Source organism: Lissotriton vulgaris, chromosome 12, assembly GCF_964263255.1.
Source record: "Lissotriton vulgaris chromosome 12, aLisVul1.2, whole genome shotgun sequence".
NCBI classification, from domain to species: Eukaryota; Metazoa; Chordata; class Amphibia; order Caudata; family Salamandridae; genus Lissotriton; species Lissotriton vulgaris.
In genome coordinates this window covers 490370192-490396333 of record NC_141700.1, presented here as the reverse complement: position 1 = coordinate 490396333, position 26142 = coordinate 490370192, and the positions used below count along the sequence as shown (strand labels likewise).

General features: G+C 51.1%; 1 protein-coding gene across 1 annotated transcript in view; it reads right to left on the bottom strand.

The window, feature by feature from the left end:
* RFWD3 (ring finger and WD repeat domain 3) overlaps positions 1-26142 on the bottom strand; it is a 328893-nt gene that overhangs the window by 88048 nt on the left and 214703 nt on the right. The window contains exon 12 of the mRNA XM_086945238.1: positions 13526-13743. Within this exon, the coding sequence (XP_086801364.1) occupies positions 13526-13743 (218 nt within the window). The remainder of the gene's footprint in view (positions 1-13525; positions 13744-26142) is intronic.

The window sequence follows — 26142 nt, the reverse complement described above, 5'->3', positions numbered from 1 at the left end:
GGGTAGACAAACACCTTGTTCTTCCTGAGGTGTGCCGCTACCACTGCCATGCACTTCGAGAATGTTCTGGGCGCAGACTTCAGCCCGAATTACAGCACTGTGTACTGGTAATGGTTGGCGCCGACTTGAAATCGCAGAAACTTCCTGTGTTTGCACGCGATGGGCACGTGGAAGTACGCATCCTGTAGGTCTATGGCACATAGCCAGTCCCCCTGTTGCAACTGAGGAAAAATCTGATGCAACGACAGCATGCAAAACTTTTCTCTGCGAATCCACTTGTTTGCCTGTCGCAAATCCAGAATGGGCCTGAACTTGTTCTTGTCCTTCTTGCGCACCAGGAAGAACCGGGAGTACAGACCTCTTCCTCTTTGAGACAGAGGTACGTCTATTATCGCCCTTTTCCTTAACAGGATATCGGCCTCCGCCTGGAGCTCGCGCAGTTGATACTGCGAGCTGACCGGAGGGATCGCTGGAGGAGGGCTGATGAACCGAAGACTGTATCCATTGCAAACAATATTCAGCACCCACTTGTCCCGAGTAATTTTTCTCCACTCTGCCAGAAAAAATTGAACGCTTCCCCCCACCGGAGCGGGTAACGGATGAAGGGGAAGTAACCGCTCAGGGTCGAGACCCGGCTGGGATCTTGTTTGCGGTAGAGGACTGTTGTCCCCCTCTACCCTTCTGTCGTTTCTGGAAGGGTCTCCGGAACTGCTGCTGTTGTTGCTGCTACTGTCCCGAAGACTGCCCCCGTCCCCTTCCTTGTGCGCCGTAGCGCCTCTGGAACGGCCTGTAGGATTTCTTCTCTTTGGGCTTCTCCAAGCCCACAGCCGTAAGGGTCTCCGCCTCCGCCTTCATGCGGGCCATCTCATCATCTGCGTGTTTTCCGAACAAAGTCTCCCCGGAAAAAGGCAGGTTGGCCACCCGCTGCTGGGCCTCCGGCTTGCGCGACGTGAGCCGGAGCGAGGCATGTCGTCGCTGATTGATTCCATGGCAGTAACTATGGGCAGCCAACAAAGAGACATCCGCAGCTGCGCTGATGACCTTATTGGACACCAGCATCCCTTCCTTGAGGATCTCCTGGAAGTCCTCCCTCTTGTCTCTCTGTAGCAGTTCCACGAACTGTTGCAGGGAGTCCCACAGAGCCCGGTCATAACATCCCAGCAGAGCTGTATCGCTGGACGCCTTCATGGCTGTGGATGCAGTCCCACGCGCCTTCCTTCCAGATGAGTCGATCCATCGACTCTCTTTATCCGGCGGCACAGTGGAGGACGGGGAGGTAGAGTGTAGCTTCCTGGCCGCCGTCACTATCACCGAATCCGGTATCAGTTCAACTCTCAGAAAGGCAGGGTCCGAATCCGGGGCCCTGTACTTCTTTAGAAGTCGGGAGGGAGCGGCCTTCACCACCGCCGGTGTGAGGAACAGCTCTTCTGCGGGTTCCTTCAATCCAGGTACTAGCGGAAGCAAAGGGCGAGACAGATGCCTCTTGTGGAGCGTCTCGAATATCACTGACGTCGAAGGTGTAGGAGCCGTCTCAGCGATACCCAACTTCGCAGCCCAGCTCAGGAGGACCTCCTGGAAAGTGGCAATGTCATCCACTGGAGAAACCCTGGTCTCTGGGGAGTCCGATAAGGTCGGGAGTAGGAACGGGTCCTGGAAGAGTCCGTGCGGGACCTCGACCCCCGCCTCCTATGGTGACGCCTTGATCTGGTGGAGGATCTATGACGACTCCTTGATCTTCCTCTCCGTCCGGAGCGTGACCTCCTCGGCCGAGGGCGGTCAACCGGGTCCACCGGAGCGGGCGACTTGGGCTTGGACGGAGCCTTCGGTTTAGGCGTACCCTTGGGAGCCGTAGGAAGAATAGGCAGCGAAGTCGACCTCGGTGGAATTGGAGGCGGCTTCACTGGCAACCCTGGTTCCAGGATGCGGTGGAGGCAACGGAGGAGGAGTAGGAGTCCTCGGGGGAGGCCCCTTGGTAACGGAGGAGGGGGAGTCACCTTCCCCGACAGGGTATACACCTCTGAGTACACCGAGCCCGGCGAACCTCCATCTTTACCAGCCTGGGACGTTGGCGAACTTCCCAAAGCGCCAGGCCTCTTTCCGCTTCTCTTTGACGTCGAGGAACGGCGAGCGCCTCTTCTTCGGCGACGAACGCTTTCGCTTCAACGGCGATAGTCGACGCCTCGACGGCGACCATCTGCGCCTCAATGGCGATCGTCGGCGATCTCTGGTGCCTCGACGGCGATCTCTGGCGCCTCGACGGGGATCTTCCATGCCTCAACGGCGACCTTCCATGCCTCGACGGCGACCTTCCATGCCTCGACGGCGATCTGCCATGCCTCAACGGCGACTTGTGCCTCGACGGCGACCTGTGCCTCGACGGCGACCTGTGCCTCGACGGCGACCTCGACGACGAGGACTCCCTCGACGCCGAACGTCTCCTCTTCACCGACGGTGGACGGCGAGCGCCGACGCCGGGCCGGTCGACGTCGAAAGCTCGACGTCGACGACGAAGAAACAGTCACCGGGGACTTCGATGGTCTAGTAACATCCCTCGACGCCGAGCGTCGACGTCGTTTAGTTTCCGACGATGGGGAGCAGACCGTAGTCATCCCTCTTGTCGCCGTAGTGGGCGCAATAGACCCAGGCGGAGAATGGTGGCGTTTGCTGGCCTTCCTGCCCCTGGGGAGCCCCCCAGAGGCCTCAGCATGGGCAGAAGAAGCCCCTCCAGACCCACCTTGTTCCTTCAATCTCCTTTCCTCGAGGCCCTGAAGTCTGATCTTCTTCCTGTCCTTCAGGGTCCTGCCAGAGAAGCCTTGACATATCACACACTCCTCAGGGATACGTGAAGAAGGAAGGCAGAGGATACACACCTCATGGGGATCCGGTTTGGCCTTCTTCCTGGAGCACTGCGGGCATTTATCGAATAAAGCAGGCATATTCGACAAAAAACAGAGTGCAATAACCAAGGAGAAAGGCACCAAAGTACAATAAAGCACTTAACTTGAGAAAAGCAGTGAATAAATCACCAAAAACCCTTAAAAAGGGAGAGCTCAATGCTCCAGGGTCCTGCTTGCAGGAGCCGGAAAAAAGAACTGAAAGTAAAAGGGACCTGCAGTGCATTCTGGAATACTGTGAAGTTCTGGAAAGTTCTCTTAAAGGCACAGTATCCTGTTTTGAGCCACATAATGACAGCCTATGGGGCTTGTCTGTACATGTCTTCCTCTCTATCATTCCAGAGGGTTTTTGCTGAAGGCAAGGGAAATCTGGACAGCCTTTGCCGTCTGTGGATTTTTGGTGGAATTTCTAGTTGAAGTACTGGACGGTGTAGCCTGTTATAGGCTGCATTATATGTCTTTAAATTCTCTCTTAAGTGTCTGTGCAGTTCTGCATTTTTTTTCGACACTTTAAGAGATTATTTTTGATTGCTCCGGGGTCCACGCACATGGGCGGGACCATTCACTAGATTATGACTATACACAGAGATCCCCCTACTACAGAAATTGCTAGCAGCTCCAGATGGTTTATGTGGAGTTGTTTTTGTTGTAGTGCCCACATGCCCAGAATGGTATGTTTTTGAAGATGAGCTCCCCAACCAGTGAGCGATGCGTCTGCTGTTAGCACTATCTGTGGAGCCGTGTCGACGAATGGCAGCTCCTTGGAAAGGTTTGGTGTATTCCACAACTGTAGAGAGTGATGGGTGCGGCCGTCTACCAACACCAGATCGGTTAACTGACCTTGAGACTGGTTCCACTGACGTGCTAAGCATTTCAGTAGGTGACACATTTGGAGTCCTGCGTAAGGAACAATTAGAATGCAAGAAGACTTCTGTAGTAGGGGATCTCTGTGTATAGTCATAATCTAGTGAATAGTCCCACCCATGTGCGTGGACCCCGGAGCAATCAAAAATAATCTCTTAAGTTGTCAAAGAATTGAGAACTGCAAAGACACTTAAAGAATTTAAAGACAGATAATGCAGCCTATATCCACAGGCTACACTGTCCAGTACTTCAACTAGAAATTCCACCAAAAACAAACCACAAACAGCACAGCTTGTCCAGTGTTTTCCACAGAGAAAATCCTTCCCCTACCAGCAGAATCCTCTGGAATGATCGAGAAAGTGGTGGACAGACAAGCCCCATAGGCTGCTTAAAGGCACAGTATTCTGTTCTGAGCCACATAATGGCAAACTTTCCAGAACACTCTCAGTATCCCAGAATGCACAGCAGGTCCCTTTTACTTCCAGTTCTTTTTTCCGGCTCCTGCAAGCAGGACCCTGGAGCATTGAGCTCTCCCTTTCAAGGGTTTATTTGGTGATTTTTTTCACTTTTTTGTGTGTAGTGCTTGTTGTTAAGTACTAAGCCTTTTTTCTTCACTGTACTGTCAAAATGCCTGGCTTATTTGACAATTGTCCAGAGTGTGATAGGAAAAAGGCCAAATCCGACCCACATGGAGTGTGCATCGTCTGCCTCCCCTCTTCTCACATCCCAGAAGAGTGTGAGATCTGCAAAACCCTCTCTGCCAGGACCCTGCGAGAGGATGGAGATCAGGCTCCAAGGCCTCGAGGACAGAAGGCACAAGGTGGGTCAGGGCATACTTCATCTGCCCATGCTGAGGCCTCTGGGGGGCTCCCCAGGGGCAGTAAGTCCAGCAAGCGTCCCCATGCTCCGCCAGCATCGACTGCGTCGACGAGGGGGATGACAACTGTCTGTTCCCCATCTCCCCGGGGCTCTGGGGAGAAGCAGCGTCGACGTTCGGTGTTGAGGGAGCTGAACAGACCACAGTCGACAGCATAGTCGTCGACATGCCCGGCGTCGGCGCTAGCTGTCGAGGCGACATCGCCGTCGCCGAAGAGGAGAAGATCGGCATCGAGGGGATCCTCGCCGTCAAAGAGGCGTTCGCCGTCAAAGAGGCGTTCGCCGTCAAAGAGGCGTTCGCCGTCAAAGAGGCGTTCGCCGTCAAAGAGGCGTTCGCCGTCGAGGAGGCGTTCGCCGTCGAGGAGGCGTTCGCCGTCGAGGAGGCGTTCGCCGTCGAGGAGGCGTTCGCCGTCGAGGAGGCGTTCGCCGTCGAGGAGGCGTTCGCCGTTGGGGAGGCGCTACCTGTCGACGTCAAGGAGGCGCTACCGGTCGACGTCAAGGAGGCGCTACCGGTCGACGTCAAGGAGGCGCTACCGGTCGACGTCGAGAAGACGTTCCTTGACGTCGAGGCGGCGGTCTTTGAGGCCAAGGAAGCGCAGGAGGAGTCCTGACGGTAGGAGGTCGCCAATCGGTTCGCCATTTTCACCAAGGAAGAAGACAAAGTCACCGGGCTCGGTGTACTCAGTGGTGTATACGCCTACTAAACCTAGGACGCCTACCCCTCCTCCGTTGCCGAAGGGTCCGCCTCCGTGGCACCCTACACCGCCTCCACCTCCTCAACTCCCACCGCCTCTGCCCTCCGTTCCACCGCCTGTGCCTCCGCCCAGGACGGTCTTGTTGCCACGTTATCCAACACCACCTAAGGGGACCCCTCAGCCGAGGGTCCCGGCCAGGCAGACATCGCCTGCCCCTGTGAGGCCTGCGGATCGGCTGAGGCAGAGAAGATCGCGCTCCCGCTCCGGCCGGAAAGGGAGGTCGCCCAGCCGTGGCCTTTCGTCAACAAGATCTAGACGACGCCACAGATCCAGATCCCGCACAGGCTCTTCCACCAGGGATTATTCACCAATGCTGTCGGAGTCTCCAGGGACGAGGGTGTCACCTGTTGACAATATCGTCTCCTTCCAGGAAGTGCTGTTGAGGGGTGCGGCTAAGCTGAGTATCATGGTGACGGTGCCAACACCTACGACGTCCGTGATCTTCGAGACGCTTCACAAGAAGCATTTGTCTCGACCGCTACTGCCGTTGGTGCCAGGGTTGGAAGAGCCCGCCAAGGAGTTGTTTCTCACTCCGGCGGTGACTAAGGCAGCGCCCTCCAGACTCATCAAGAAATACTGGCCTCCGGAATCTGACCCGGCCTTTCTTCAAATGGACCCCACACCGGACTATGTGATTGTGACAGCGGCTAAGAAGCAGCATGCCGCCACTCCGTCTTAGACGGTGCCGCCTGATAAGGACAGCCGTTGGCTGGATTCGGCGGGCAGAAAGGTCTGTGGGACGGCATCTACCACCATGAAGGCTGCAAATGCCGGGGCTCTGTTGGGGCGATATGCTCGTGCCCTATGGGAATCCCTACAGCAGTACGCTGAGCTCCTTCCTCATGACAGAAGAGAGGACTTCCTGGAGATATTAAGTGAGGGGATGATGGTGTCGAACCAGATCAGCGCGGCTGCTGCGTCACGCTTGGCTTCGCCTCAGCTCACTGAAACCGGAGGCGCAGCAGCGGGTGGCCAACCTGCCCTTCTCGGGGGAAACCCTGTTCGGCAAACATGCGGACGATGAAATGGCCCGTAAGAAAGCAGAAGCCGTAACCCTGACGGCTGTCGGGTTAGATAAGCCTGAGAAGAAGAAGAACTCCCGCCCGTTCCAGAGACGGTTCGGATCTTCAGGCAGAGGGCGGGGGCAGACTTCCGGACAGCAGCAACAACAGCAGCAGTTCCGGAAGCCATTCCAGAAACGCCAGAGGGGCAGAGGAGGCCAACAGTCCGCAACAGCGACCAAAGGCCCGGCCGGGTCTAGACCCTGAGCGTTTACTTTCCCTACATCCGTTACCCACTCCGGTGGGGGGAAGTGTTAAATTTTTTCTGGCAGAGTGGAGAAAAATTACTCAGGACAAGTGGGTGCTGAATATTGTTTGCAATGGATACAGACTTCGGTTCACCAGCCCGACTCCAGCTATTCCGCCGGTGAGCTCGCAGTTTCAGATGCGCGAGCTACAGGCAGAGGCCGACATCCTGTTAAGGAAAAGGGCGATAGAAGACATACCTCTGTCTCAAAGAGGAAGAGGTCTGTACTCCCGGTTCTTCCTGGTGCGCAAGAAGGACAAGAACAAGTTCAGGCCCATTCTGGATTTGCGACAGGCAAACAAGTGGATTCGCAGAGAGAGATTTTGCGTGCTGTCGTTGCAGCAGATTTACCCTCAGCTGCAACAGGGAGACTGGCTTTGTGCGATAGACCTACAGGATGCATACTTCCATGTGCCCATTGCACAGAAACACAGGAAGTTCCTGCGATTCCAAGTCGGCGCCAATCATTACCAATACACAGTACTGCCATTCGGGCTGAAGTCTGCGCCCAGGACGTTCTCGAAGTGCATGGCAGTGGTAGCGGCACACCTGCGCAAGAACAAGGTGTTTGTCTACCCGTACCTGGACGACTGGTTGATCAAGGCCTCCTCCTTCTCGGAAGCTCAAGCACACTTCCAGGAGACGTGCGTTCTATTGAACAAGCTGGGGTTGCACATCAACATGTCCAAGTCTGTCCCGACGCCGGTCCAATGCATACAGTACTTGGGAGCCTCCATCAATATGCTGTCAGCAAGCGTGTCTCCTTCGGAGGAGCGACGGTTATCACTCCTTCGGAAGGCTCAGGCTCTTATGACCGCTCCATCTACAACAGTGAGGACGGTGTCTTCTCTACTAGGGTCGATGGCCTCTTGTATCTTCCTCACACCTCACGCTCGGCTGCACATGAGACCGCTGCAGGAGTGCTTAGAGGATCAGTGGGATCAGAGGACTGGTTCTTGGGACGACAGGATACGACTGTCTCTGCATGCTCTTCAGTCTCTGAAGTGGTGGTGTTTCGCGGAGAACCTCCTCAGAGGGTTTCCCTTTCACAAGGACATTCCCACACAGACAATCGTGACGGATGCGTCTCTCCAGGGCTGGGGAGCACACTCCGGAGACTTATAGATTCAAGGGACATGGTCTCCGACGGAGTCCACGTACCACATCAACTTTCTGGAACTCAGGGCTGTTCACTTGGCGATGAAGGCCTTTCATCCGTCCTTTCAGACCAACTCTCTGCTTGTACAGACGGACAATACGACCACGATGTATTACCTCAACAAGCAGGGGGGCTCGAGATCGCGCACTCTGTCGCAGGATGCGCAGGCGATCTGGCACTGGCTTCTGGCCAAAGGACTGACGATAATGGCTACTCATCTGCAAGGTGTGCAGAATGTTCAGGCAGACGCACTGAGCAGACTGATTCAGGAAAACCACGAATGGGTCATAAACGACGGATTACTAGGAGAAGTCTTCGCAAGGTGGGGGACTCCAGACGTAGATCTGTTCGCCACCGCCGAAAACAGCAAATGCCGAGACTTCGCTTCCTGGTACTACTAAGAGGGAACGTTGGGTAATGCCCTATAGATCGACTGGTCGAACAGCTTTCTGTACGCTTTTCCACCCATTCCCCTGATTCCGGCGGTGCTCATCAAGCTGTCCCGGTCCAGGGCGCGGATGATACTGATTGCCCCGGAATGGCCCAGACAGTGGTGGTTCACGGACCTGCTTCACCGGTCACTCCTTCCTCACATACGGCTGCCGTGCAGGCCGGACCTTCTCACGAAGTTCGGGGGCCAGATGGTGCACCCGAACCTCTCGTCTTTGAGTTTGGCAGCATGGCTCCTGAGATAGTGCAATATGGCCATTTGAATCTACCAGTAGATTGTATGGACATACTGAAGGAGGCTAAGCGACCTTCCAGTAGGACTTCCTATGCTTACAAGTGGAAGAGATTCTGCATCTGCTGCAAGTCCAAGAACTATGACCCAACGACGTGTAAGGAGGATGTCATCCTTCCTTATCTTCTACATTTGGCGCAGTCTGGCCTTCATTTCCATTCCATTAAGGTTCATCTTGCTGCACTGACTGCCTACAGGAAATGCCCTTCACAGACTTCCTTTTTCTAGATCCCTGTGATCAAAGATTTTTTGGAAGGCTTGAAGAAAGTATTCCCTCCTGTCCAGCTTCCTTTGCCTTTATGAGAATTGAATGTGGTGCTGTCCAGATTGATGAAGGAGCCTTTTGAACCTATTCATAAGGCTTCGTTGCAGCACCTGTCCTGGAAGGCGGCGTTCCTTGTGGCCATCACATCGGCCCGCAGGGTAAGTGAAATTCAGGCGTTGTGTTGCCAAGAACCTTATACTGTCTTTCATGCTGCTAAGGTTGTTATGCGTACTCACCCCAAATTTCTTCCCAAGGTTATTTCTGATTTTCATGTCAACCAGACCATAACTTTGCCTACATTTTTTCAGAATCCTTCATCTACAGCGGAAAGGTCTCTACATTCCCTGGATGTTAGGAGGGTGTTGAAATTTTATCTGGATAAAACTAAGGATATTCGTAGGCCAGACCAATTGTTCATCAATTATGGATCAGTCAGGACCGGTCTTGCTACCTCCAAACAGTCCATTTCTAGGTGGATTGCGTCCTGTATACAATTGTGTTACAAAAAGGCTAATAAGACCTTACGGGGTAAACCTAAAGCTCATTCCACCAGGGGCAAAGCTGCCACGACTGCGTTGCTGCGTAATGTCCCGATTACAGAAATCTGCAAGGCGGCCACTTGGAAGTCGGTCCATACCTTTGCTAAGCATTACTGTCTGGACACGGAGGCCAGGACAGACGCTCAGGTTGGGCAGGCTTCGCTGCGAAATCTGTTCGCACAATAGTGGTGTTACTGTTCTTCTCTCCGCCGCCGCTTTGGTGTGGGGATGGGCTTGCCATTCTATTCACTAGATTATGACTATACACAGAGATCCCCTAATATAGAAGGAGTAGTTTCTGTCCTGTAACTCCAGTTCTGTAGTAGGGGTATCTCTGTTATAGTCATAAGCGCCCGCCCTCCTGCCCGGCGGAGAGGGATATTCATGTAGGAATGCTACAGGTCTGGCGTGTTACGCCTTCAAAAAGAACTGAAAGTAAAAGGGACCTGCTGTGCATTCTGGGATATTAAGAGAGTTCTGGAAAGTTTTCTTAAAGGCACAGTATCCTGTTCTGAGCCACATAATGGCAGCCTATGGGGCTTGTCTGTCCACCACTTTCTCTATCATTCCAGAGGCTTCTGCTGGTAGGGGAAGGATTTTCTCTGTGGAAAACACTGGACAGGCTGTGCTGTTTGTGGTTTGTTTTTGGTGGAATTTCTAGTTGAAGTACTGGGCAGTGTAGCCTGTGGATATAGGCTGCATTATCCGTCTTTAAATTCTCTCTTAAGTGTCTTTTCAGTTCTGCAATTCTTGGACAACTTAAGAGAACCTTTCGTTTTAATAGGGTGAGATGTACTGGTGACATCGCACGTTCTCTTGGAAGAATAGTTGGGGGAGTGTAGGGAAGATCCAGGCAATAACCATACTGGCCAATTTGTATTACCCACTTGTCTGAGGTGATTGATTTCCAGACAGGTAGGAACTGTGTGAGACGTTCCCCGACAGGTGTGGGATGATCGGGGGTAGTGGAAGGAAGTCAATGTATTGGTATTGGCAGGGGAAGTGGGGGTAGAGTTACCTCCGTTTCTTCCCTTTTTATTATTTCCTCTTTAGCCTCCTCGAACATAACCTCTGGAGGAGGTAGATTGTTTTTTATTTTTATAAGAGGAGGAGGGATTCTCTGATTACACTGTTTTTGAGACACCCCTGTAAAAGGAGCGGCGAAAGGAACCCCTGTTAGAAGGCAATTGTAAGGCCCCAATGGACTTGGAAGTTTTGGTGTCTTTCTTCATTTTTTATAGTGTAGTATCGACTGCTGGCCTGACAAGATGATCTGTATGAAAGGGCTGATGAAGTATGGAGGATTGGACCTCTTGCTTGAATCCAGACATTCAAAGCCAAGCGTGCCTACGCAGCAGTATGCTGGTGTTAATGGCACGAGATGCTGAGTCTGCTGCATCTAGTGCACATTCTATACATGTGCTGGTGATAAGCTTACCTTCCTGAATGAGGTTGTTAGCTTTGGTCTTATACTCATCAGGCAAGTGTTGCATGAGGTTTTCCAACTCATCATAGTGAGCCCTATCGTAGCGTGCTAACAGGGCAATACGCCAATGGTTAGCAGCTTGCAAAGCCACTTGTTTGCCTGAGGCATCAATGAGTTTCGACTCCTTATCAGGAGGAGGGGCGTCGCCTGTAGTTTGAGAGTTAGCTCTTTTGCTGGCTTTAGACACAACAAGTGAGAGTCTAAGGGCAACTGGTCTTTTATATATGCAGGGTCTGTAGGAGTGGGCTTGTATTTTTTATCCACTCTAGGTTTGAGTATTCTGGCTCTAACTGGGTCTTAGAATACCTAAGGCCTTATTTATGAAGGCCTTGCGCCACCAGTGCGTCACTTTTAAAATGGGAAAAGGTGACGCACCGGTGGCGCAAGGCCTTCATAAATGAGGCCCCTCGTCTGTGTGTTTTAATAAGCCCTTGAGCATTGGCAAAGTATTAGTAGACCTTTGTGAGTGCGTAAATGTCTCCACAAGGAAATCCTCTTCTAGAGGGTCTGTATGTAGCTCCACCCCATGATATTGAGCAGCCCTGTTGATAAGCTGCGCAAAGCCAATGTTGTCAACAGGTGGGGAGGGTCTAGAGGGATACAGGTCAGGGTCATTATTTTGATCTGGATCCTTATTAGAATCTTCCCAGGGATCGGTGTCCTGAGGTAAGTCTTGTGGTATATCCTGATCTTCATCCTCATCCCCATAATCTTCATCCTATGTGTCAGGTGAAAGTGGAGGTGGTGGTGAATTTGATGGTGTAATCAGTAAATTGGGATTAAGAGGAGGAGAGGGAGGTATGTAAGGGGGAGAAGAGTTAGTACCCATGTCCTTTTTCTTCAGTGGTACAGGAGAATCCTCTGTGATCCAGTTTCTGTTTTTTATGAAGAGTGGCCAGTTTTAGGGTCAATACTAAGTCTCTTTTGTTTTGGATCCAAAACAGTGTCTTCAGATAGAAGCTCCTTGGAAGGAGTATCTTTTTCTTTAAGAGTGGATTTCGGCGTGGAAGATTCGGGCTGAGAGTTTTTGTGCGCTGAATGCTTCGAATCGGAGTGCTTAGTTTTATCCTGTTTAGGGTTTAAAGCTTTTGGAGTGGCATGTTTCGGCTCCAAACTTTTCGCGCAGAGGGTGTCGGCTCCGAACTTTTACGTGTCGAGGATTTCGGCACAAAGGATTTTGGTTAGGAGGATTTCGGGTTCGAAGCTTTCGATTTGGAAGATTTCGGATCCAAGGCCTGCTGTGCCAAAGTGGTCTTGGGTGGCGAGGGTGTAGGGCCTGGCACATGTTTTGTCTTACGTTTTGGTGCCGAAGGTGTTGGTCCGGCACCGGAATGGGGCCGGCTCGAGTCCAAAGGCTTGTCCTTATGTTTCATAGCCGGGCTAGAGGGCGGGGCATCAAACTTTTTATCGGTGTCGACCCGAGCCTGAGGGTGATACCGGAGCCTTAGATTTTGGTTGTGTGGGCACATGGGGATCTGTACTCGAGGTACGTTGACCCGGAGTGACATTCCGGAGTCAGCTTCGGACACGGAGACCAGTTCTTCTTCCTCAGCTTCCGCGGCTGGGTGTTGGAGTTCTACATCTTCGCGGAAGATGTCCGGTATGGAGCCGCTGCAGAGTTGCATCTTATTGCGTCGTGCCCTACGATCACGAATGGTCTTCTTCAATTGGAATGATTGACACGCTTCACAGTCATTCTCGTTGTGTTCTGGGGATAAGCAGAGGTTGCAGACCTCGTGCAAATTTGTGCGTAGAAAATTAGCACGACACCCGGGACATGGCTTGAATGGAGACTGTTCCATTGACTACTGGCGTGGTCGGCACGGGTCGGCACGCCTTAAAGTTCCAGATCAAAGGTTTCACAATTTACACAATGCGCGTCGAATGGGAAACCGCGAAAGACATTACCGTTGAGGGTAGAGGATAGCGCGAAAGGTTTCGAAAACGATACCGAACCCGAGCACAGCAACAAGCATCCGAACCCGAAGGCGTAAAAAAAACAATCTGGGGATGGAGTCGATCGAAGCTTCAATTTCTTTACCTCAGGTATCACACTTTTCTATTTACTTAGCCTTCTATCACCACACTGTCCATGATATCTCCCAACCTCACTTCTCCGCCTCCACTCCCACATCAACCCCTCATGTCAGTCATTAAAACACACGCACACCAACCCTCTGCAGACTGCACCGATGTTGCAGCACAATTTCTATCTGTAAGGTAGAGAGTACTGCTGCAAACAGTGTTGTGCCTGTTCTGTAAGTGAGGGATACTAGCACTCTTGCTGCTCATGGGAAGCTAATATAGGTGTGTTAGGAAGTATACAGTGTTATTACATGAGCTAGAACGGTTGTAGGTATGCAAGCTAAGCTTACTTTGCTGCTACACAAGCTGCGCATGCTCTGTGTGAGGGGGGGGAGGGAATAAATACCCATGTCATTCCAGTACTCTGAATGCATTATCTTCGGGAATGGAAATTGAGACAGTGGAGGAGTGTTCGCTGCATGCCACTGTGAGTTCAAGGCACCAGCTGTCCTGGACAACTGATCGCTTAGTTAATAGTCTAATTCTAAGCAGTGAAAAAAATAGCCTGAAAGTTTGACCTCCGAAAGAGTGGTGTCTGAATTTAGATCTTACCATGGCAGAATTAGTAGCTTCATCTCCTGCACAGACCAAGATACTGCCATCCTTGCTGGGGCTCTCGAAAATTGCATTCTTGGTGAGAAGTTTGCATGTGGATCCAGCAGTGAAAGTCTGCACTGGGTAACAGGAACACATAACAGCCTCATCGGAACCCACCAAACGGCTAGTGGTCATCTCCATCATAACACAACGGACAGATGTGTGAGACTTGCCTGCAGAGAGAGTTGGCACAAAGAGAGAAACATGATTATGCAGACGTCAATTGCCATTGGCGAAAAAGGATACTCAGTAAGGACAGTCAATCAGTAAACACATAACAGAGGAGGGATTGACTAGCAGATTGAGAACTATGTCAAGAGCCTTCACTGCAAAGTGAAACCTGGGATCAGAACAAATTCAGCTATTTTATGTAGTGCTGAGTACTGTCACTTTGAAAGTGTCTGAAGATCTGTCCAATTAAGGAACAAGTCACACCGCGATAAAGAGTTGTCCAACACCACAATAAAATGTTTAAGCAATACAAGCAGCCTGGTCTGGGTCCTGTAGATAACTTAACCACAATACCCTCTTGCAAAGCATGTGTGTAATAAAGTTCTCCTTTTTGACATGGCCACCCCCCCCCCCCCCGTTTGCCTGGTAAAATATGTGATTTCCACTGGAAGTGCAATGGGTTCCTGTTACCCAGGTCCCCAGTGCCAGATCTCTTTCCCAAAAATGTACAATTGTTTCCCCCAATTGGCAATACCTTTAGCACCCCCTGTAAGTCCCTAGTAAGTGGTACCCCTGGCACCTAGGGCACTAAAGAGGGCCCACCCAAGAAACCCCTCACCAAACACATACAAGACTCCCACTGCAAACTGCATGTTCTGGTGCAGACAAATGTCTGCCCCCACAGCAGGCTTCACTGGACTAGGTCAGGGTGCTTAATAATATATGTGAGGACATACCTGCATGAGCAGAGATGCCTCTGTTGGTCAGGTCCATTATTGCCAGTACAAGTGAACGGGGAAGCCATTTTAGAACATGAGCTGGACACTGGTGAAAACGAGTTCCCTAGCTACATGATGTCTTCACTAAAGATAGGGATGTTTGGCATCAAACATCTCGCATTATTACACCCACACTGATTCCAATGTTGAATTTATTAATACATGCAACCAGAGGGCACCTTAGAGGTTTCTCCTGAACACTTACCAGCCTCTGGTATGTTAACTGGCCGTTCACTGCCAGCCTGCCACTCGATATGAATGTTCAGCCCTACATGCCAAGAACAGATGCATACTGGTAAGTAGCATATTCCGTTCGAGGCATGTGGGCTGCTGAATTCATATCTGTGCATAGAATGTATAGCAGTCTTTCCCTTAGCGGTGGCTACCTGTGCCAGCTGCAGCAGTTTGAAAAAGAGTTTTTAGAACAGCCTGTCCTACAGCAGCTTGCTGTTTGGAATGTACATCTACACAGTAGTGTTTTGTGAAGGTATGTATGGTAGACCATGTGGCTGCTCTACATATTTCCTCTAGAGAAATGTTTCCCAGGAAAGCCATAGATGCCCCTAGTTTGCGTGTAGAATGCGCTCTTGGGGAACTGTTAAGGTGCGTATTGCTTTTTGATAACATATTTGAATGCACTTAACTATCCATCTGGCTAACCCGGATTTTGAAATTGGGTTGCCTTTGTGTTGTGGTGAAAAGGCAACAAACAATTGTTTAGTTTTCCTAAAATCCTTAGTTCTGTCAATGTAGTAAAGAAAGGCTCTTTTGACATCTAGTGTATGTAGTGCTCTTTCAGGTACTGACTGTGGATTTGGAAAGAACGCTAGCAGTTCTATTGTCTGATTAATATGAAAGTGGGATACCACCTTTGGCATGAATTTGGGGTTTGTTCTAAGCACCACCCTATTTGCATGTATTTGGATACATGGCTCTTGAATAGTTAGGGCTTGCAGCTCGCTAACTCTTCTAAGCGATGTAATCGCTACCAGAAAAGCCACCTTCCATGTTAGAAATTGTAATTCACATGAATGTAACGGTCAAATGGTGGTCCCATCGGTCTGGTTAAAGCACAAGTTACTACTTGTGTAACGATATATCTGTAAGAGACATTAGTTGGTGATAGATTCCTTACCTTAGAATATCCCCAGGCGTCAGACTGGATCCGGAAACTTTTGCGTAGCAGTACCCTTGCGCGTCGGTAGGCGTCGTCTGTGTCTCCGTGTCCGTCGTCGGCGCCGTGATGACGTCGTCGGAGTACTTAGACGCCGCCTCGGCGTGCTGACGTCAGTTCTTAGACACAGCTTCTCTGCGCCAGAAACGAAGAGCTATGCCAAAAACCAACACTGGTGCCTTGAAACTAGGGCCCTGAAAGGGGATGACCTTAACCCTAGATATCTGTTCGCAGAACGGGGAGGATGGGTGGGTCGGTAAGGAATCTATCACTAACACATGTCTCTTACAGATATATCGTTACACAAGTAGTAACTTGTGCATCTGAAAGAGACACGTTGGTGTTAGATTCCTTACCTTAGAATAGATACCCCAGCAATACCATCCCCGGTGGAGGGTCTGCGAACTAATAATCACACCAGAAAGTCCTGGAGGACGGAACGGGCAAAGAAGCCATCCCTCCGGACTTGGCTGTCCAGGCAGTAGTGTCTTGCAAACGTGAGCAGCGAGGCCCACATAGCTGCCTGGCAAATATCCTGCAAGGGCACACCTCGGCCCAAAGCAGTTGTAGTCGCTGTGGCTCGAGTAGAGTGAGCCCCGCAGCCCAACAGGGGGTTCCTTCTTTGCCAAGGAGTAACACGCCTGGATACACAAGATGATCCACCGCGAGATGGTCCGCTTGTGCACCGCTTTCCCCTTCTTAGCGCCCACGTAACCAACAAAGAGTTGGTCATCCACCCGGAACTGGCGTGTGCGATCCAGATAGAATGAGAGCGCACGTTTTGGATCCAGACGGTGGAGCCTCTCTTCCTTCCTTGAGGGATGGGGAGGCGGAAAGAAGGTGGGCAAGGTGATGGACTGCCCAATATGGAAGGCCGTGACTACCTTGGGCAGAAAAGAGGGCCTTGTCCGCAACACAACCTTGTCCGGATGGACTGAAAGTAAAGGAGGTTTACAGGATAGAGCCTGGAGCTCACTCACTCTCCTGGCAGAGGTGATGGCTACCAGGAAGGCAGTCTTCAAAGTAAGAAGGCGAAGAGGACAGTTGTGGAGTGGCTCGAAGGGAGCGCACATCAGAAATGTAAGAACCAAGTTCAAGTCCCACTGAGGCATCACAAAGGGAACAGGTGGAAACGTGTGTGTGATGCCTTTCAGAAATCGATTTACAATAGGGGACTTGAACAAAGAAGGTTGATCAGGTAGCCTCAAAAAGGCTGAAAGGGCAGAAAGGTAGCCCTTGATAGTGCCCAGAGCAGAGCCCTGCTGGGCAAGAGAAAGAAGAAAAAGAAGAACCTCAGAAAGAGGGGCAGAAAGAGGATCCACAGCCTTTGCTGTGCACCATGCCACAAATCAGTTCCACCTGCAGGCGTATACAGACTTTGTGGAGGGACGCCTGGCTGCCAGAATGATGTTACAGACTTCAGGAGGCAAGTCAAATGGCCTCAACTGTCGCTGCTCAATTTCCAAGCATGGAGGTGGAGACTGGACAGGTTCAGGTGGAGGACCGTCCCCTGCTGCTGCGACAGAAGGTCCTCCTGAAGAGGCAGGCGAACCGGGGGATCGACTGACATACTGAGTAGCTCGGGATACCAGTATCTTCGTTGCCAGTCCGGAGCCACAAGGATGACTTGTGCCCGGTCGCGCCTGATCTTCTTCAGCACTCTGGGCAGAAGTGGTATAGGCGGAAAGGCGTACAACAGACCGCAACTCCACTCGCGACGAAAAGCGTCTCCGAGCGAGTGCCGCCTTGGAAATTCCAACGCGCAGAACTGATGACATTGCGCGTTCTCTTCGGTGGCGAATAGATCTAACCAAGGCTCTCCCCAACTGCAGAAAGAGACCTTGCGCCACGTCCGAGTTCAGACGACATTCGTGATTCATCATGCACCGGCGGCTGAGTTTGTCCGCCCTGGCGTTCAGAGAACCTGCCAGGTGTTGAACCACCAGAGTCACACCCGGATGTTCCAGCCATTGCCAGAGGCGCAGAGCCTCCTGGCAGAGGGTCCACGACCCCACCCCGCCCTGTTTGTTGCAGTACCACAAGGCGGTGGTGTTGTCCGTGAACACCTGCACTACACTCCCTCGGACAGAGGGGAGGAATGCCTTCAGTGCTAGACGAATCGCCCGCAACTCCAAAAGGTTGATATGGAGCCGGGCCTCCGCCGGAGACCAGAGGCCTCTGATCTCCGCCTCTCCCATGTGGCCTCCCCAGCCCTGGAGGGACGCGTCCGTCACAACCACGTGCTCCGGTTGGGGAAGGGAGCGGGATCTGCCACTGACCCAATCGCGGTCTGGGAGCCACCACTGCAGCTGTCTCGCAGTGCCCTCCGAGATCAGGACATGGTCGGACAGGTTGCCCTGATGCTGGGCCCACTGAAACTTCAGGTCCCACTGCATAGCCCGCATTCGCCACCTGGAGTGATCCACCAGAAGGATGCAGGAAGCCATCAGCCCCAGAAGCCGCAGCGTCAACCTGACCGAAACTCGGGATAACGGCCTGAAGATTGGAATCAGGGCCTGTATATCCCAAACCCGCTGTTCGGGTGGGTAAACCCGAAACTGCGCCGAGTCGAGAACTGCTCCGATGAAGAGGAGCTTCTAAGAGGGACACAGGTGTGACTTCGGCACATTGATGGAGAACCCCAGCTGATGCAAGAGTTCTGCCGTCGTCTGGAGGTGGCTGGCGACTGTCTGGGGCGAGCCCGCCTTTAACAACCAGTCGTCGAGGTAGGGGGAAGACTGAAACCCCTAACCTGCGCAGATGAGCTGCGACCACCGCCATCACCTTTGTGAACACCCGTGGGGCGCTTGTAAGGCCGAAGGGGAGCACAGTAAACTGAAAGTGCTCGTGGCCTACCGTGAACCGCAGGTAACGCCGGTGGGCCGACAGGACGGGGATGTGGAAATAAGCGTTCTGCAAGTCCAACGCTACCATCCAGTCTCCTGGGTCCAGGGCAGCTAAGACCTGAGCCAGAGTCAGCATCTTGAACTTCTCCTTCCGGAGGAAGCAGTTGACGTTCCGTAGGCCCAAGATAGGGCGTAGGCCCCCCTTGCCCTTCTTGGGTACCAGAAAGTAGTGTGAGTAGCAACCACGTCCTACTTCTGGCCCAGGAACTGCTCGATGGCCCCCTTGGCCAAGAGGGCCGAAACTTCCTCCTGCCGAAGCCGCAAGTGATCCCCCGATACACGGTGGTGTTGCGGTGGCATGGCTTGAGGGGTCGTCTCAAAGGGGTGGGAGTAACCCCTTCGGACGATCTGCAGCACCCACCTGTCCGAAGTTATAGTGCGGCAGTGAGAGAGGTGATGGCCAACCCTGCCACCCACTGGCATCACATGGGCCGAAAAGCACGGACTAGGAGGGTTTTGAGGCGGATGCTGCGGGGGAGGGTGTGGACTGGCCTCGCCGTTGACCCCGACCGCCTCCACGGCAATTTCCACGGCCGCCACCGCGCTGGATGTTAGTTTGTGGAATGTGGCTGGCAGCACGTGCGGGGACGCCCCTTCCGTGGCCACGAAATGAGCGAAAGGCACCCGATTGCTGGCGTGGGGCCGAGAGGCCCAAGGACTTAGCCGTAGCCCCAGAGTCCTTAAAGCGCTCAAGCGCATGGTCTGCCTTGTCGCCAAAAAGGCGACGGCCATCAAACGGCATGTCCATCAGAGTGTTTTGGACATCTGCCGAAAAGTTGGCGGACCTCAACCAGGCGTGGCGCCTAACCGCCACCGTCGTTGCCATCGCTCTACCTAGTGAGTCGGTGGTATCCAGCCCACACCGGATAGAATATTTGGCTGCTTCCCGACTCTCCACAAGGGTTTGGCCGAGTTTGGCCCGTACCGCCAACGGACACTCTGGCAGCACTTCCGCAACTGTCTCCCACAGAGAGTGGGTGTAGCGGCCCAAGAGGCATGCAGGTGTTGGAAGACCGCAGTCCCAGACTAAGGGAGGAGAAGATCTTTTTCCCGTACTGCTCGTACCTCTTGGATTCCCTGTCCGGCGGAGCCGACGGGAATGCGGTCTGGGAATTGGAGGCCTGGATGACCAGACTCTCAGGGTGGGGTGGGTGGACAGGAAACAGGAACGTGGCCAGACGCCGGCCCCGGGCCACCCATATCTACGGGCGAACCCATAGCGGGCTTGGACCAGGTGCCCAAAAGAACATCGGTCAAGGCCTCATTAAAGGGCAGCAGAGGCTTGGCCGAGCTTGACTGCGGTTTAAGGACCTCAGTGAGGAGATTAGTCCTCACGGCCGCGACGGGGAGCTCAAGGCCCAAGGCCTTGGCAGCCCTCATCAACACCACACTATAGGTTGCCCCCTCCTCCGAAGCCACGGTAGGAGGGGAGACAAAACCAGTGTCTGGAGAGGTGTCCAGGCCACTGGCCTCCCCAAGGTCTCCTGCCCAGTCCTCTTGAGACTGACACACCCGGGTCAGAGGGTCCTCAGACCCCTCCCAATCCTCCTCATCACCCATCTCCTAATACTCTGGGTCCTCAACCAATGGGCCAGTTCATAGAAGTGAAACTGCCCAAACGGCGTCTGGTGCGGCGCCCATCGGGGCCGTCCTGACGTCGGAACAGGAATGAAGGAGGTATCGGAGTCCGAAGAGCGATGACGCCTCTTCGACTTCTTATGCTTCTTACCTGACGACGACTTCGACCCGGAGGAGTGCGGCCTACTCTCATACCTGTGGTGGCTCCGAGCCCGCGACCTGTCCCTCGACCTCCCGTAGGACCGGGACCTCTCGCGGCGCGGGGCCGACTGCCGGAGTTCGAGTCATCCATATCGCATTCCCCTGCGACTGCAGATGTGTGAACCTGGCGGCAAAGTACTGGCATTTTGCGTTTTCCTCTGTGGCAAACAGGTCTATGTTTGGTTGTCCCCACTGTTGGAAGTATGGTTGTAGCACTTTGGGGTGAATCTCCCACTCCTGCATCTGTTGGCTGTGTCTGCTGAGCAGATCCGCTATTTGATTGCTCTGGCCTGGGAGGTGTTCCGCCATGAGAAAAATGTTTCTTTGAATGGCCCACTCCACATGCTTTGAGCTAGGTGCAATAGTTGTGGAGAGTGTGTTCCTCCCTGCTTCTGTATGTAATACATTGCTGTCATGTTGTCCGTCCGGATTAACACAGTCTTGTTGCACAAATGTATTTTGAATGCTTTCAGTGCTAGAAAAACTGCCATCAGTTCTAGTAAGTTGATGTGCATTTTCTTTTGTTGTGTTGTCCATAGGCCTTGCACTGTGTACTGAAGGACATGGGCTCCCCATCCTAACAGGGATGCGTCCGCCGTCATGACTATCTGTGGTACAGGCTCTTAGAACAGTCGACCTTTGCAAAGGTTTTGTGGATTCCACCAATGCAGAGAGTTGTTTGCACGACTGGTTACCAACACTAGGTCTTTCAATTGTCCTTGAGCCTGGTTCCATTGTTGCGCTAGGCACGGTTGTAGCGGACGCATGTGTAGTCGTGCGTGAGGGAATATGAATATGCACGAAGCCATCATGCCTATGAGTTGCATAAACACTTGTGCAGAGAGCGAGTGTTGTGGCTTGAACTTTTGGATGAGCAGTTGCATACTATTGATCCTTGCTGTGCTTGGGTATGCTTTTGCTGCTAGAGTATCTATTGTCGCTCCCAGATACTATTGTACATGGGACGGCTGTAGGTGAGATTTTGGGTAGTTCAGCGAGAAGCCTAGACTGTGTAGGAGATGAATGGTGCGAGACATGTGGCTGGCACATTGCTGGGCCGACTTTGCTTGTATTAGCCAGTCGTCCAGGTACGGGTAGACATGAATATGTTGTCTTCTTAGATGTGCAGCTACTGTCGCTAGGCATTTTGTGAACACCCGTGGGGCTGTTGTCACACCAAAAGGAAGAACTTTGAATCAGTAGTGTTGACCTTGTATTGTGAATCTGAGATACTTCCTGTGAGCCGGGTGTATAGGTATATGGAAGTATGCATCTTTGAGGTCTAAAGTTGCGAGGAAGTCTCCTTGCAGCAGCAGTGGTAAGACCTGCTGTAGAGTGAGCATATGGAAATGCTCTGATAGAATGTATTGATTTAGGGGCCTGAGGTCCAATATTGGTCTGAGAGACCTGTCTTTTTGGGGGATTAGGAAGTATAGAGAGTATACCCCTGTACCCTGATGTTGTGTTGGTACTGGTTCAATGGCTCCTTTTTGCAGCATACTGATAACCTCTTGCTGCAATAGGTTGAGATGTTCTGTGGACATAGAAAGGTGTACGGGTGGTATGTTGGGTGGTGTGGAGATGAGCTCTAGGCAATAGCCATTTGGATAATTTGTATTACCCACCTGTCCGTGGTGATGTTTTGCCAGGCAGGTAGGAACTGCTGTAGTCGTCCCCCGAATGGTGTTGTATGGTCTGAGGGTAGCGACAAGAAGTCACTGCTTGGGTGTTGGTAGAGGAACTGGTGGTATTACCTCCTCTCCCTCTGCCCTTGTTGCTATTGCCTCGGTAACCACCTCTATTATTGTTTTTGTTGTAGGTGGTTTGCGTGTTCCCCTTGTAGTTTGAGCTGTGCTGTGACAAGGTACCTCTTGCAGCTCCTCTGTAACTGTAGCGACAAAAGGAGCCCCTATGTTGTTGGGATTGCAAGGCTCCCATCGACTTAGCAGTCTCAGTGTCCTTCTTTATTTTGTCCAGAATGTTGTCTACAGCTGGACCAAACAAGAAATCTGGATTTACTGGCTGATTTAATATAGTGGACTGAACTTCATTTTTGAAACCTGAGATGCGAAACCACGCATGTCTTCTGAGCATGACACTGGTGTTAATTGACCTGGCAGCTGTGTCTGCAACGTCTAAGGCACATTTAATGGAGGTATTAGTTATTAACTTTCCCTCCTGTACTAGTTCCTCAGCCTGTTGTTTGTAAGGTTCAGGTAAATGCTGGAGGAGTGTCTCTAAGGTGTCATAGTGTGCCCTGTCGTACCTAGCTAGCAGTGCTTGCGTATTTGCAATACGCCATGTGTTTGCTGCTTGGGCAGCTACCCTTTTGCCTGAAGCCTCAAGAATTTTCGACTCTGTCTGGAGGAGGAGCTTCTCCTGTTTGAGAGTTTGCACGTTTACGTGCATTGGATACAACCAATGAATCTAGAGGCAGTTGCCCCTTAACATATGTAAGGTCTTTCAACATAGGTAATGTTTTTACAGACCTTTCTGATGTAGCAAAAGTGTCAAAAAGGAAATCCTCCTCAATGGGGTCTGCATGCATCTCTACATTGTGATGGAGGGCTGCTTTGTCTATTAGTGCATTAAATGCAGCCGTATCCTCTGTAGGGGAAGGCTTAGTAGGGTATGCAGGTGTATCTGGAATGGGTGTAGAGCTATAAGGGTCCACTGAGTCCGCCCATGGTTGTGTCTGGGTTAGGGTCTACTGGGGAAATGTAATCCTCATTATCTTCATCAATCACCTCTTCCTCTGAGTGTGTGGGTGAATCTGTGTATGGGTTAGGCATAGCTGGATTGATAGGCTCAAAAAAGAATAGGGGAAGTAGCACAGTCCCTTTTCTTCTTTAGTGGGATAGTATAGGAGTCTTTACTGGATACTGGTCTGATTTTCGTTTTGTAAAGAGTAACTTTGCCAGTATTAGGGTCAATATAGAGTTTTGACTGTTCTTCTGCTGAGGGGTCTGGGTATAAGAGCTCCTCTTCAGCAGTTTTTGTCTTTAATTTGTTTCGGTCCGACACTGCTCTTTGGGTCGACCAGTCTTGACGTTACAAGAGTTTTTTGAGTTTTGTCAAGGGGAGTTGGAAGTCCAAATTTAATTGGTCCCAAAGGCTTCGGCAGTCCAACCGTGTTTTTTGGCTGTGCTGGTTTCTTTGGAGCTGATGTTTTGATCGGTTCGACGTTACTAGTCGGTTCGATCAACCCCTTTTGTACTTGAGGCGTCTTCGAAAGCTGTTTCAGAACGATGCCTTGAGTTTTCGGCTCGATGCCCCTCTTTGGAATGATTGGCTTCGGCTCCATAGTTTGATGGAACTACTTTTGGCTTGTTGACTTTGTTTCGGTTCGACAACCCTTTTGGGATCGAGGCCTTCTCGAAGAACCCCTTTTGTTTTATTTGCAGTCGGAGACGATTTTATCGGGTCAACGGCCTTCGGTTTCGGAGTTTGTATAGGCACGTTGGCCTTCGGCTCCGCGACCTTTTTGTTCGACTCCGATGGGTCTACGTAGTTCGGTCCGAAGACTGTATTGTCTATCTGTTTCGGTTCCACTGTTTTTGGTTTTGATACCAATTTTTGATGATGTTTATGAGATGGCTCTTTTTGAATATTCTTAGCCGAGCTGGAGTGCGGGGCTATAGAATCGGTATCGAGATCTTGGCTAAGGGCTTTCGGCGATGCTGCGACCTGAGCCTTTGGAACCGGCGTAATGTTTTTGTGGGGCGATGTACTATCAATTCGCCCCGCTTCGTCACTGGAGTCGTCCTCGACAGCTCCAATCCCTTGATCGCCGTCTCCTACCTCGAAGATGTCTTCTTCGTTGTTGACATAGTCATTGGATTCATGCTCGGAGTCTTGATCGGACTGCTCCTCTGATTCTTCGGCTTCGACAAGTTCTTCCTCGTCGAAGATATTTTCTGGCTCCGTCGCGGATTGCTGCATTATTAACCTAGCGGCCCTTCGATTCCGGATCGTCTTTTTGGATCGCAACTGGGCACAGGCTAGGCAGTCGTCTTCGTTATGATCTGGGGATAGACATCTGTTACATACAGGGTGTTTGTCTGTATGTGGGAATTTAGCGTTACATTGAGGGCATCTTTTGAAAAGGAGTCTGTTCCATCGACGACCGGTCCACGTGGCTTCGAGAAGGCCCTGCGGCCCGATTTGACGTCCGGAGCTGGATAACTCTAAACAAAGTTTGTCTAGACCGATCGAAACAATACCGACGAACTCTAAGGCCTTTTGGCCTTCTAGAATAACTTTTTTTGATTCCGAACTTCGAGTAATGGAAAGTACATCCGAACCCAATGGCGGAAAAAAACAATCTGAGGATGGAGAGGATGCCCATGCGCACTGTAGTCCGAGGGAGGAGCCACCTATCTTGTGATACTTCGAAGACTCTTCCAGGACAACAATATGCAATCATCCGGTCCCAACACTAGGCGGCGATCTATGCACAGATATGAATTCAGCAGCCCACATGCCTCGAACATAAAGATATTGGTTATTTTTATAAAATGGTGTGGATCTCCTTCTTTAGTTGTGTGTCCCACTTATTGACTATTGTGTATATCTGCAGATGTCTTGCACTACTCTGTGATAAGCCTAAGGCTGCTCGACCACACTACCCCCTAGAAGAGCACCTTGGGATTGCCATAGCAAGCCCCCGGTTGACTCATAAGGGAACCCCTGGACTCTCTGCAAAATACATCTCATTTGGATATATCATATAAAGAGCCAGCTTCCTACAATGTGGTAGATGTCAACACCTAATATCTGCTCAGATTTGTAAGCACTGTTTTTATTGTCAAGTTACCTACATCACTTTATAGTATCCCAGTTCTCACTGGTAAGACATATCTGTAACAATGGCAATATAACATTGATGTTACTCAAAATCTTGATGCTGTTCACACAACTAGGCATACTTTGTGGAACCAGCGCAACATCGCTGTATGATGGGATGACCAGATGGAATGATACAGGGTGTCAACATACAGTATTGTCAGTAAAAATATTTACCCTTCAGGAAATTCAGCACAATTAAAGAGTACTACAAAATGTTGTGACAACCCTGGCTAGTGTTGCCCTTGTTCTGAAATACATGCGTTGGATTGTCATTTCTTTATGACTAATTCTCAAAGGCGACAGGGAAGCTACCCTTTTCAGTAAGGGAAATGTTGCCTTAAGTACAAAGTCTGAATTCACTTGCATTGAATATGGCACCCTGATTAACTGATGGGAAAGGTTAATTACCTTAACCGATGGGAAAGGTCAATTATATTATCCGATGGGAAAGGTCAATTATATTATATATATTTGGAAAAAGAACTGAGTGAGGGCGTTTTTTTTTAGCTGAATGAGGAACGCAAACTAAAAGTATTGCTGCCAGAACTGTCCTTTTTCATGGTTAACCTTGCAATGACTTAATAAACCTTTTGGATCCATCAAATGTTTGTTGTAGAAGATCATCAAAGAAAAGCTTCTTGACAAACGAGTTACTTACTTTCTGTAACACTCTAACGTCTAGTGGTTACTCTAACTGCAGATTCCTCACCTTAGTACAGTCCCCAGGCAACAGCCTCGGTTTGGAGACTGCTAGAAATTGGGTTGGAGGTTGAGTGAATTTTGAGCCCTAGTCAATTAACAACCACAATCCTAGTCAGGGTAAGAAGCAGGCAAACCCTAAATTAGTGTGTGCTCACCCTCTGGTAGCTTGACACAGAGCAGTTAGGCTTAATTTGGAGTCAATGTGTATAGTAT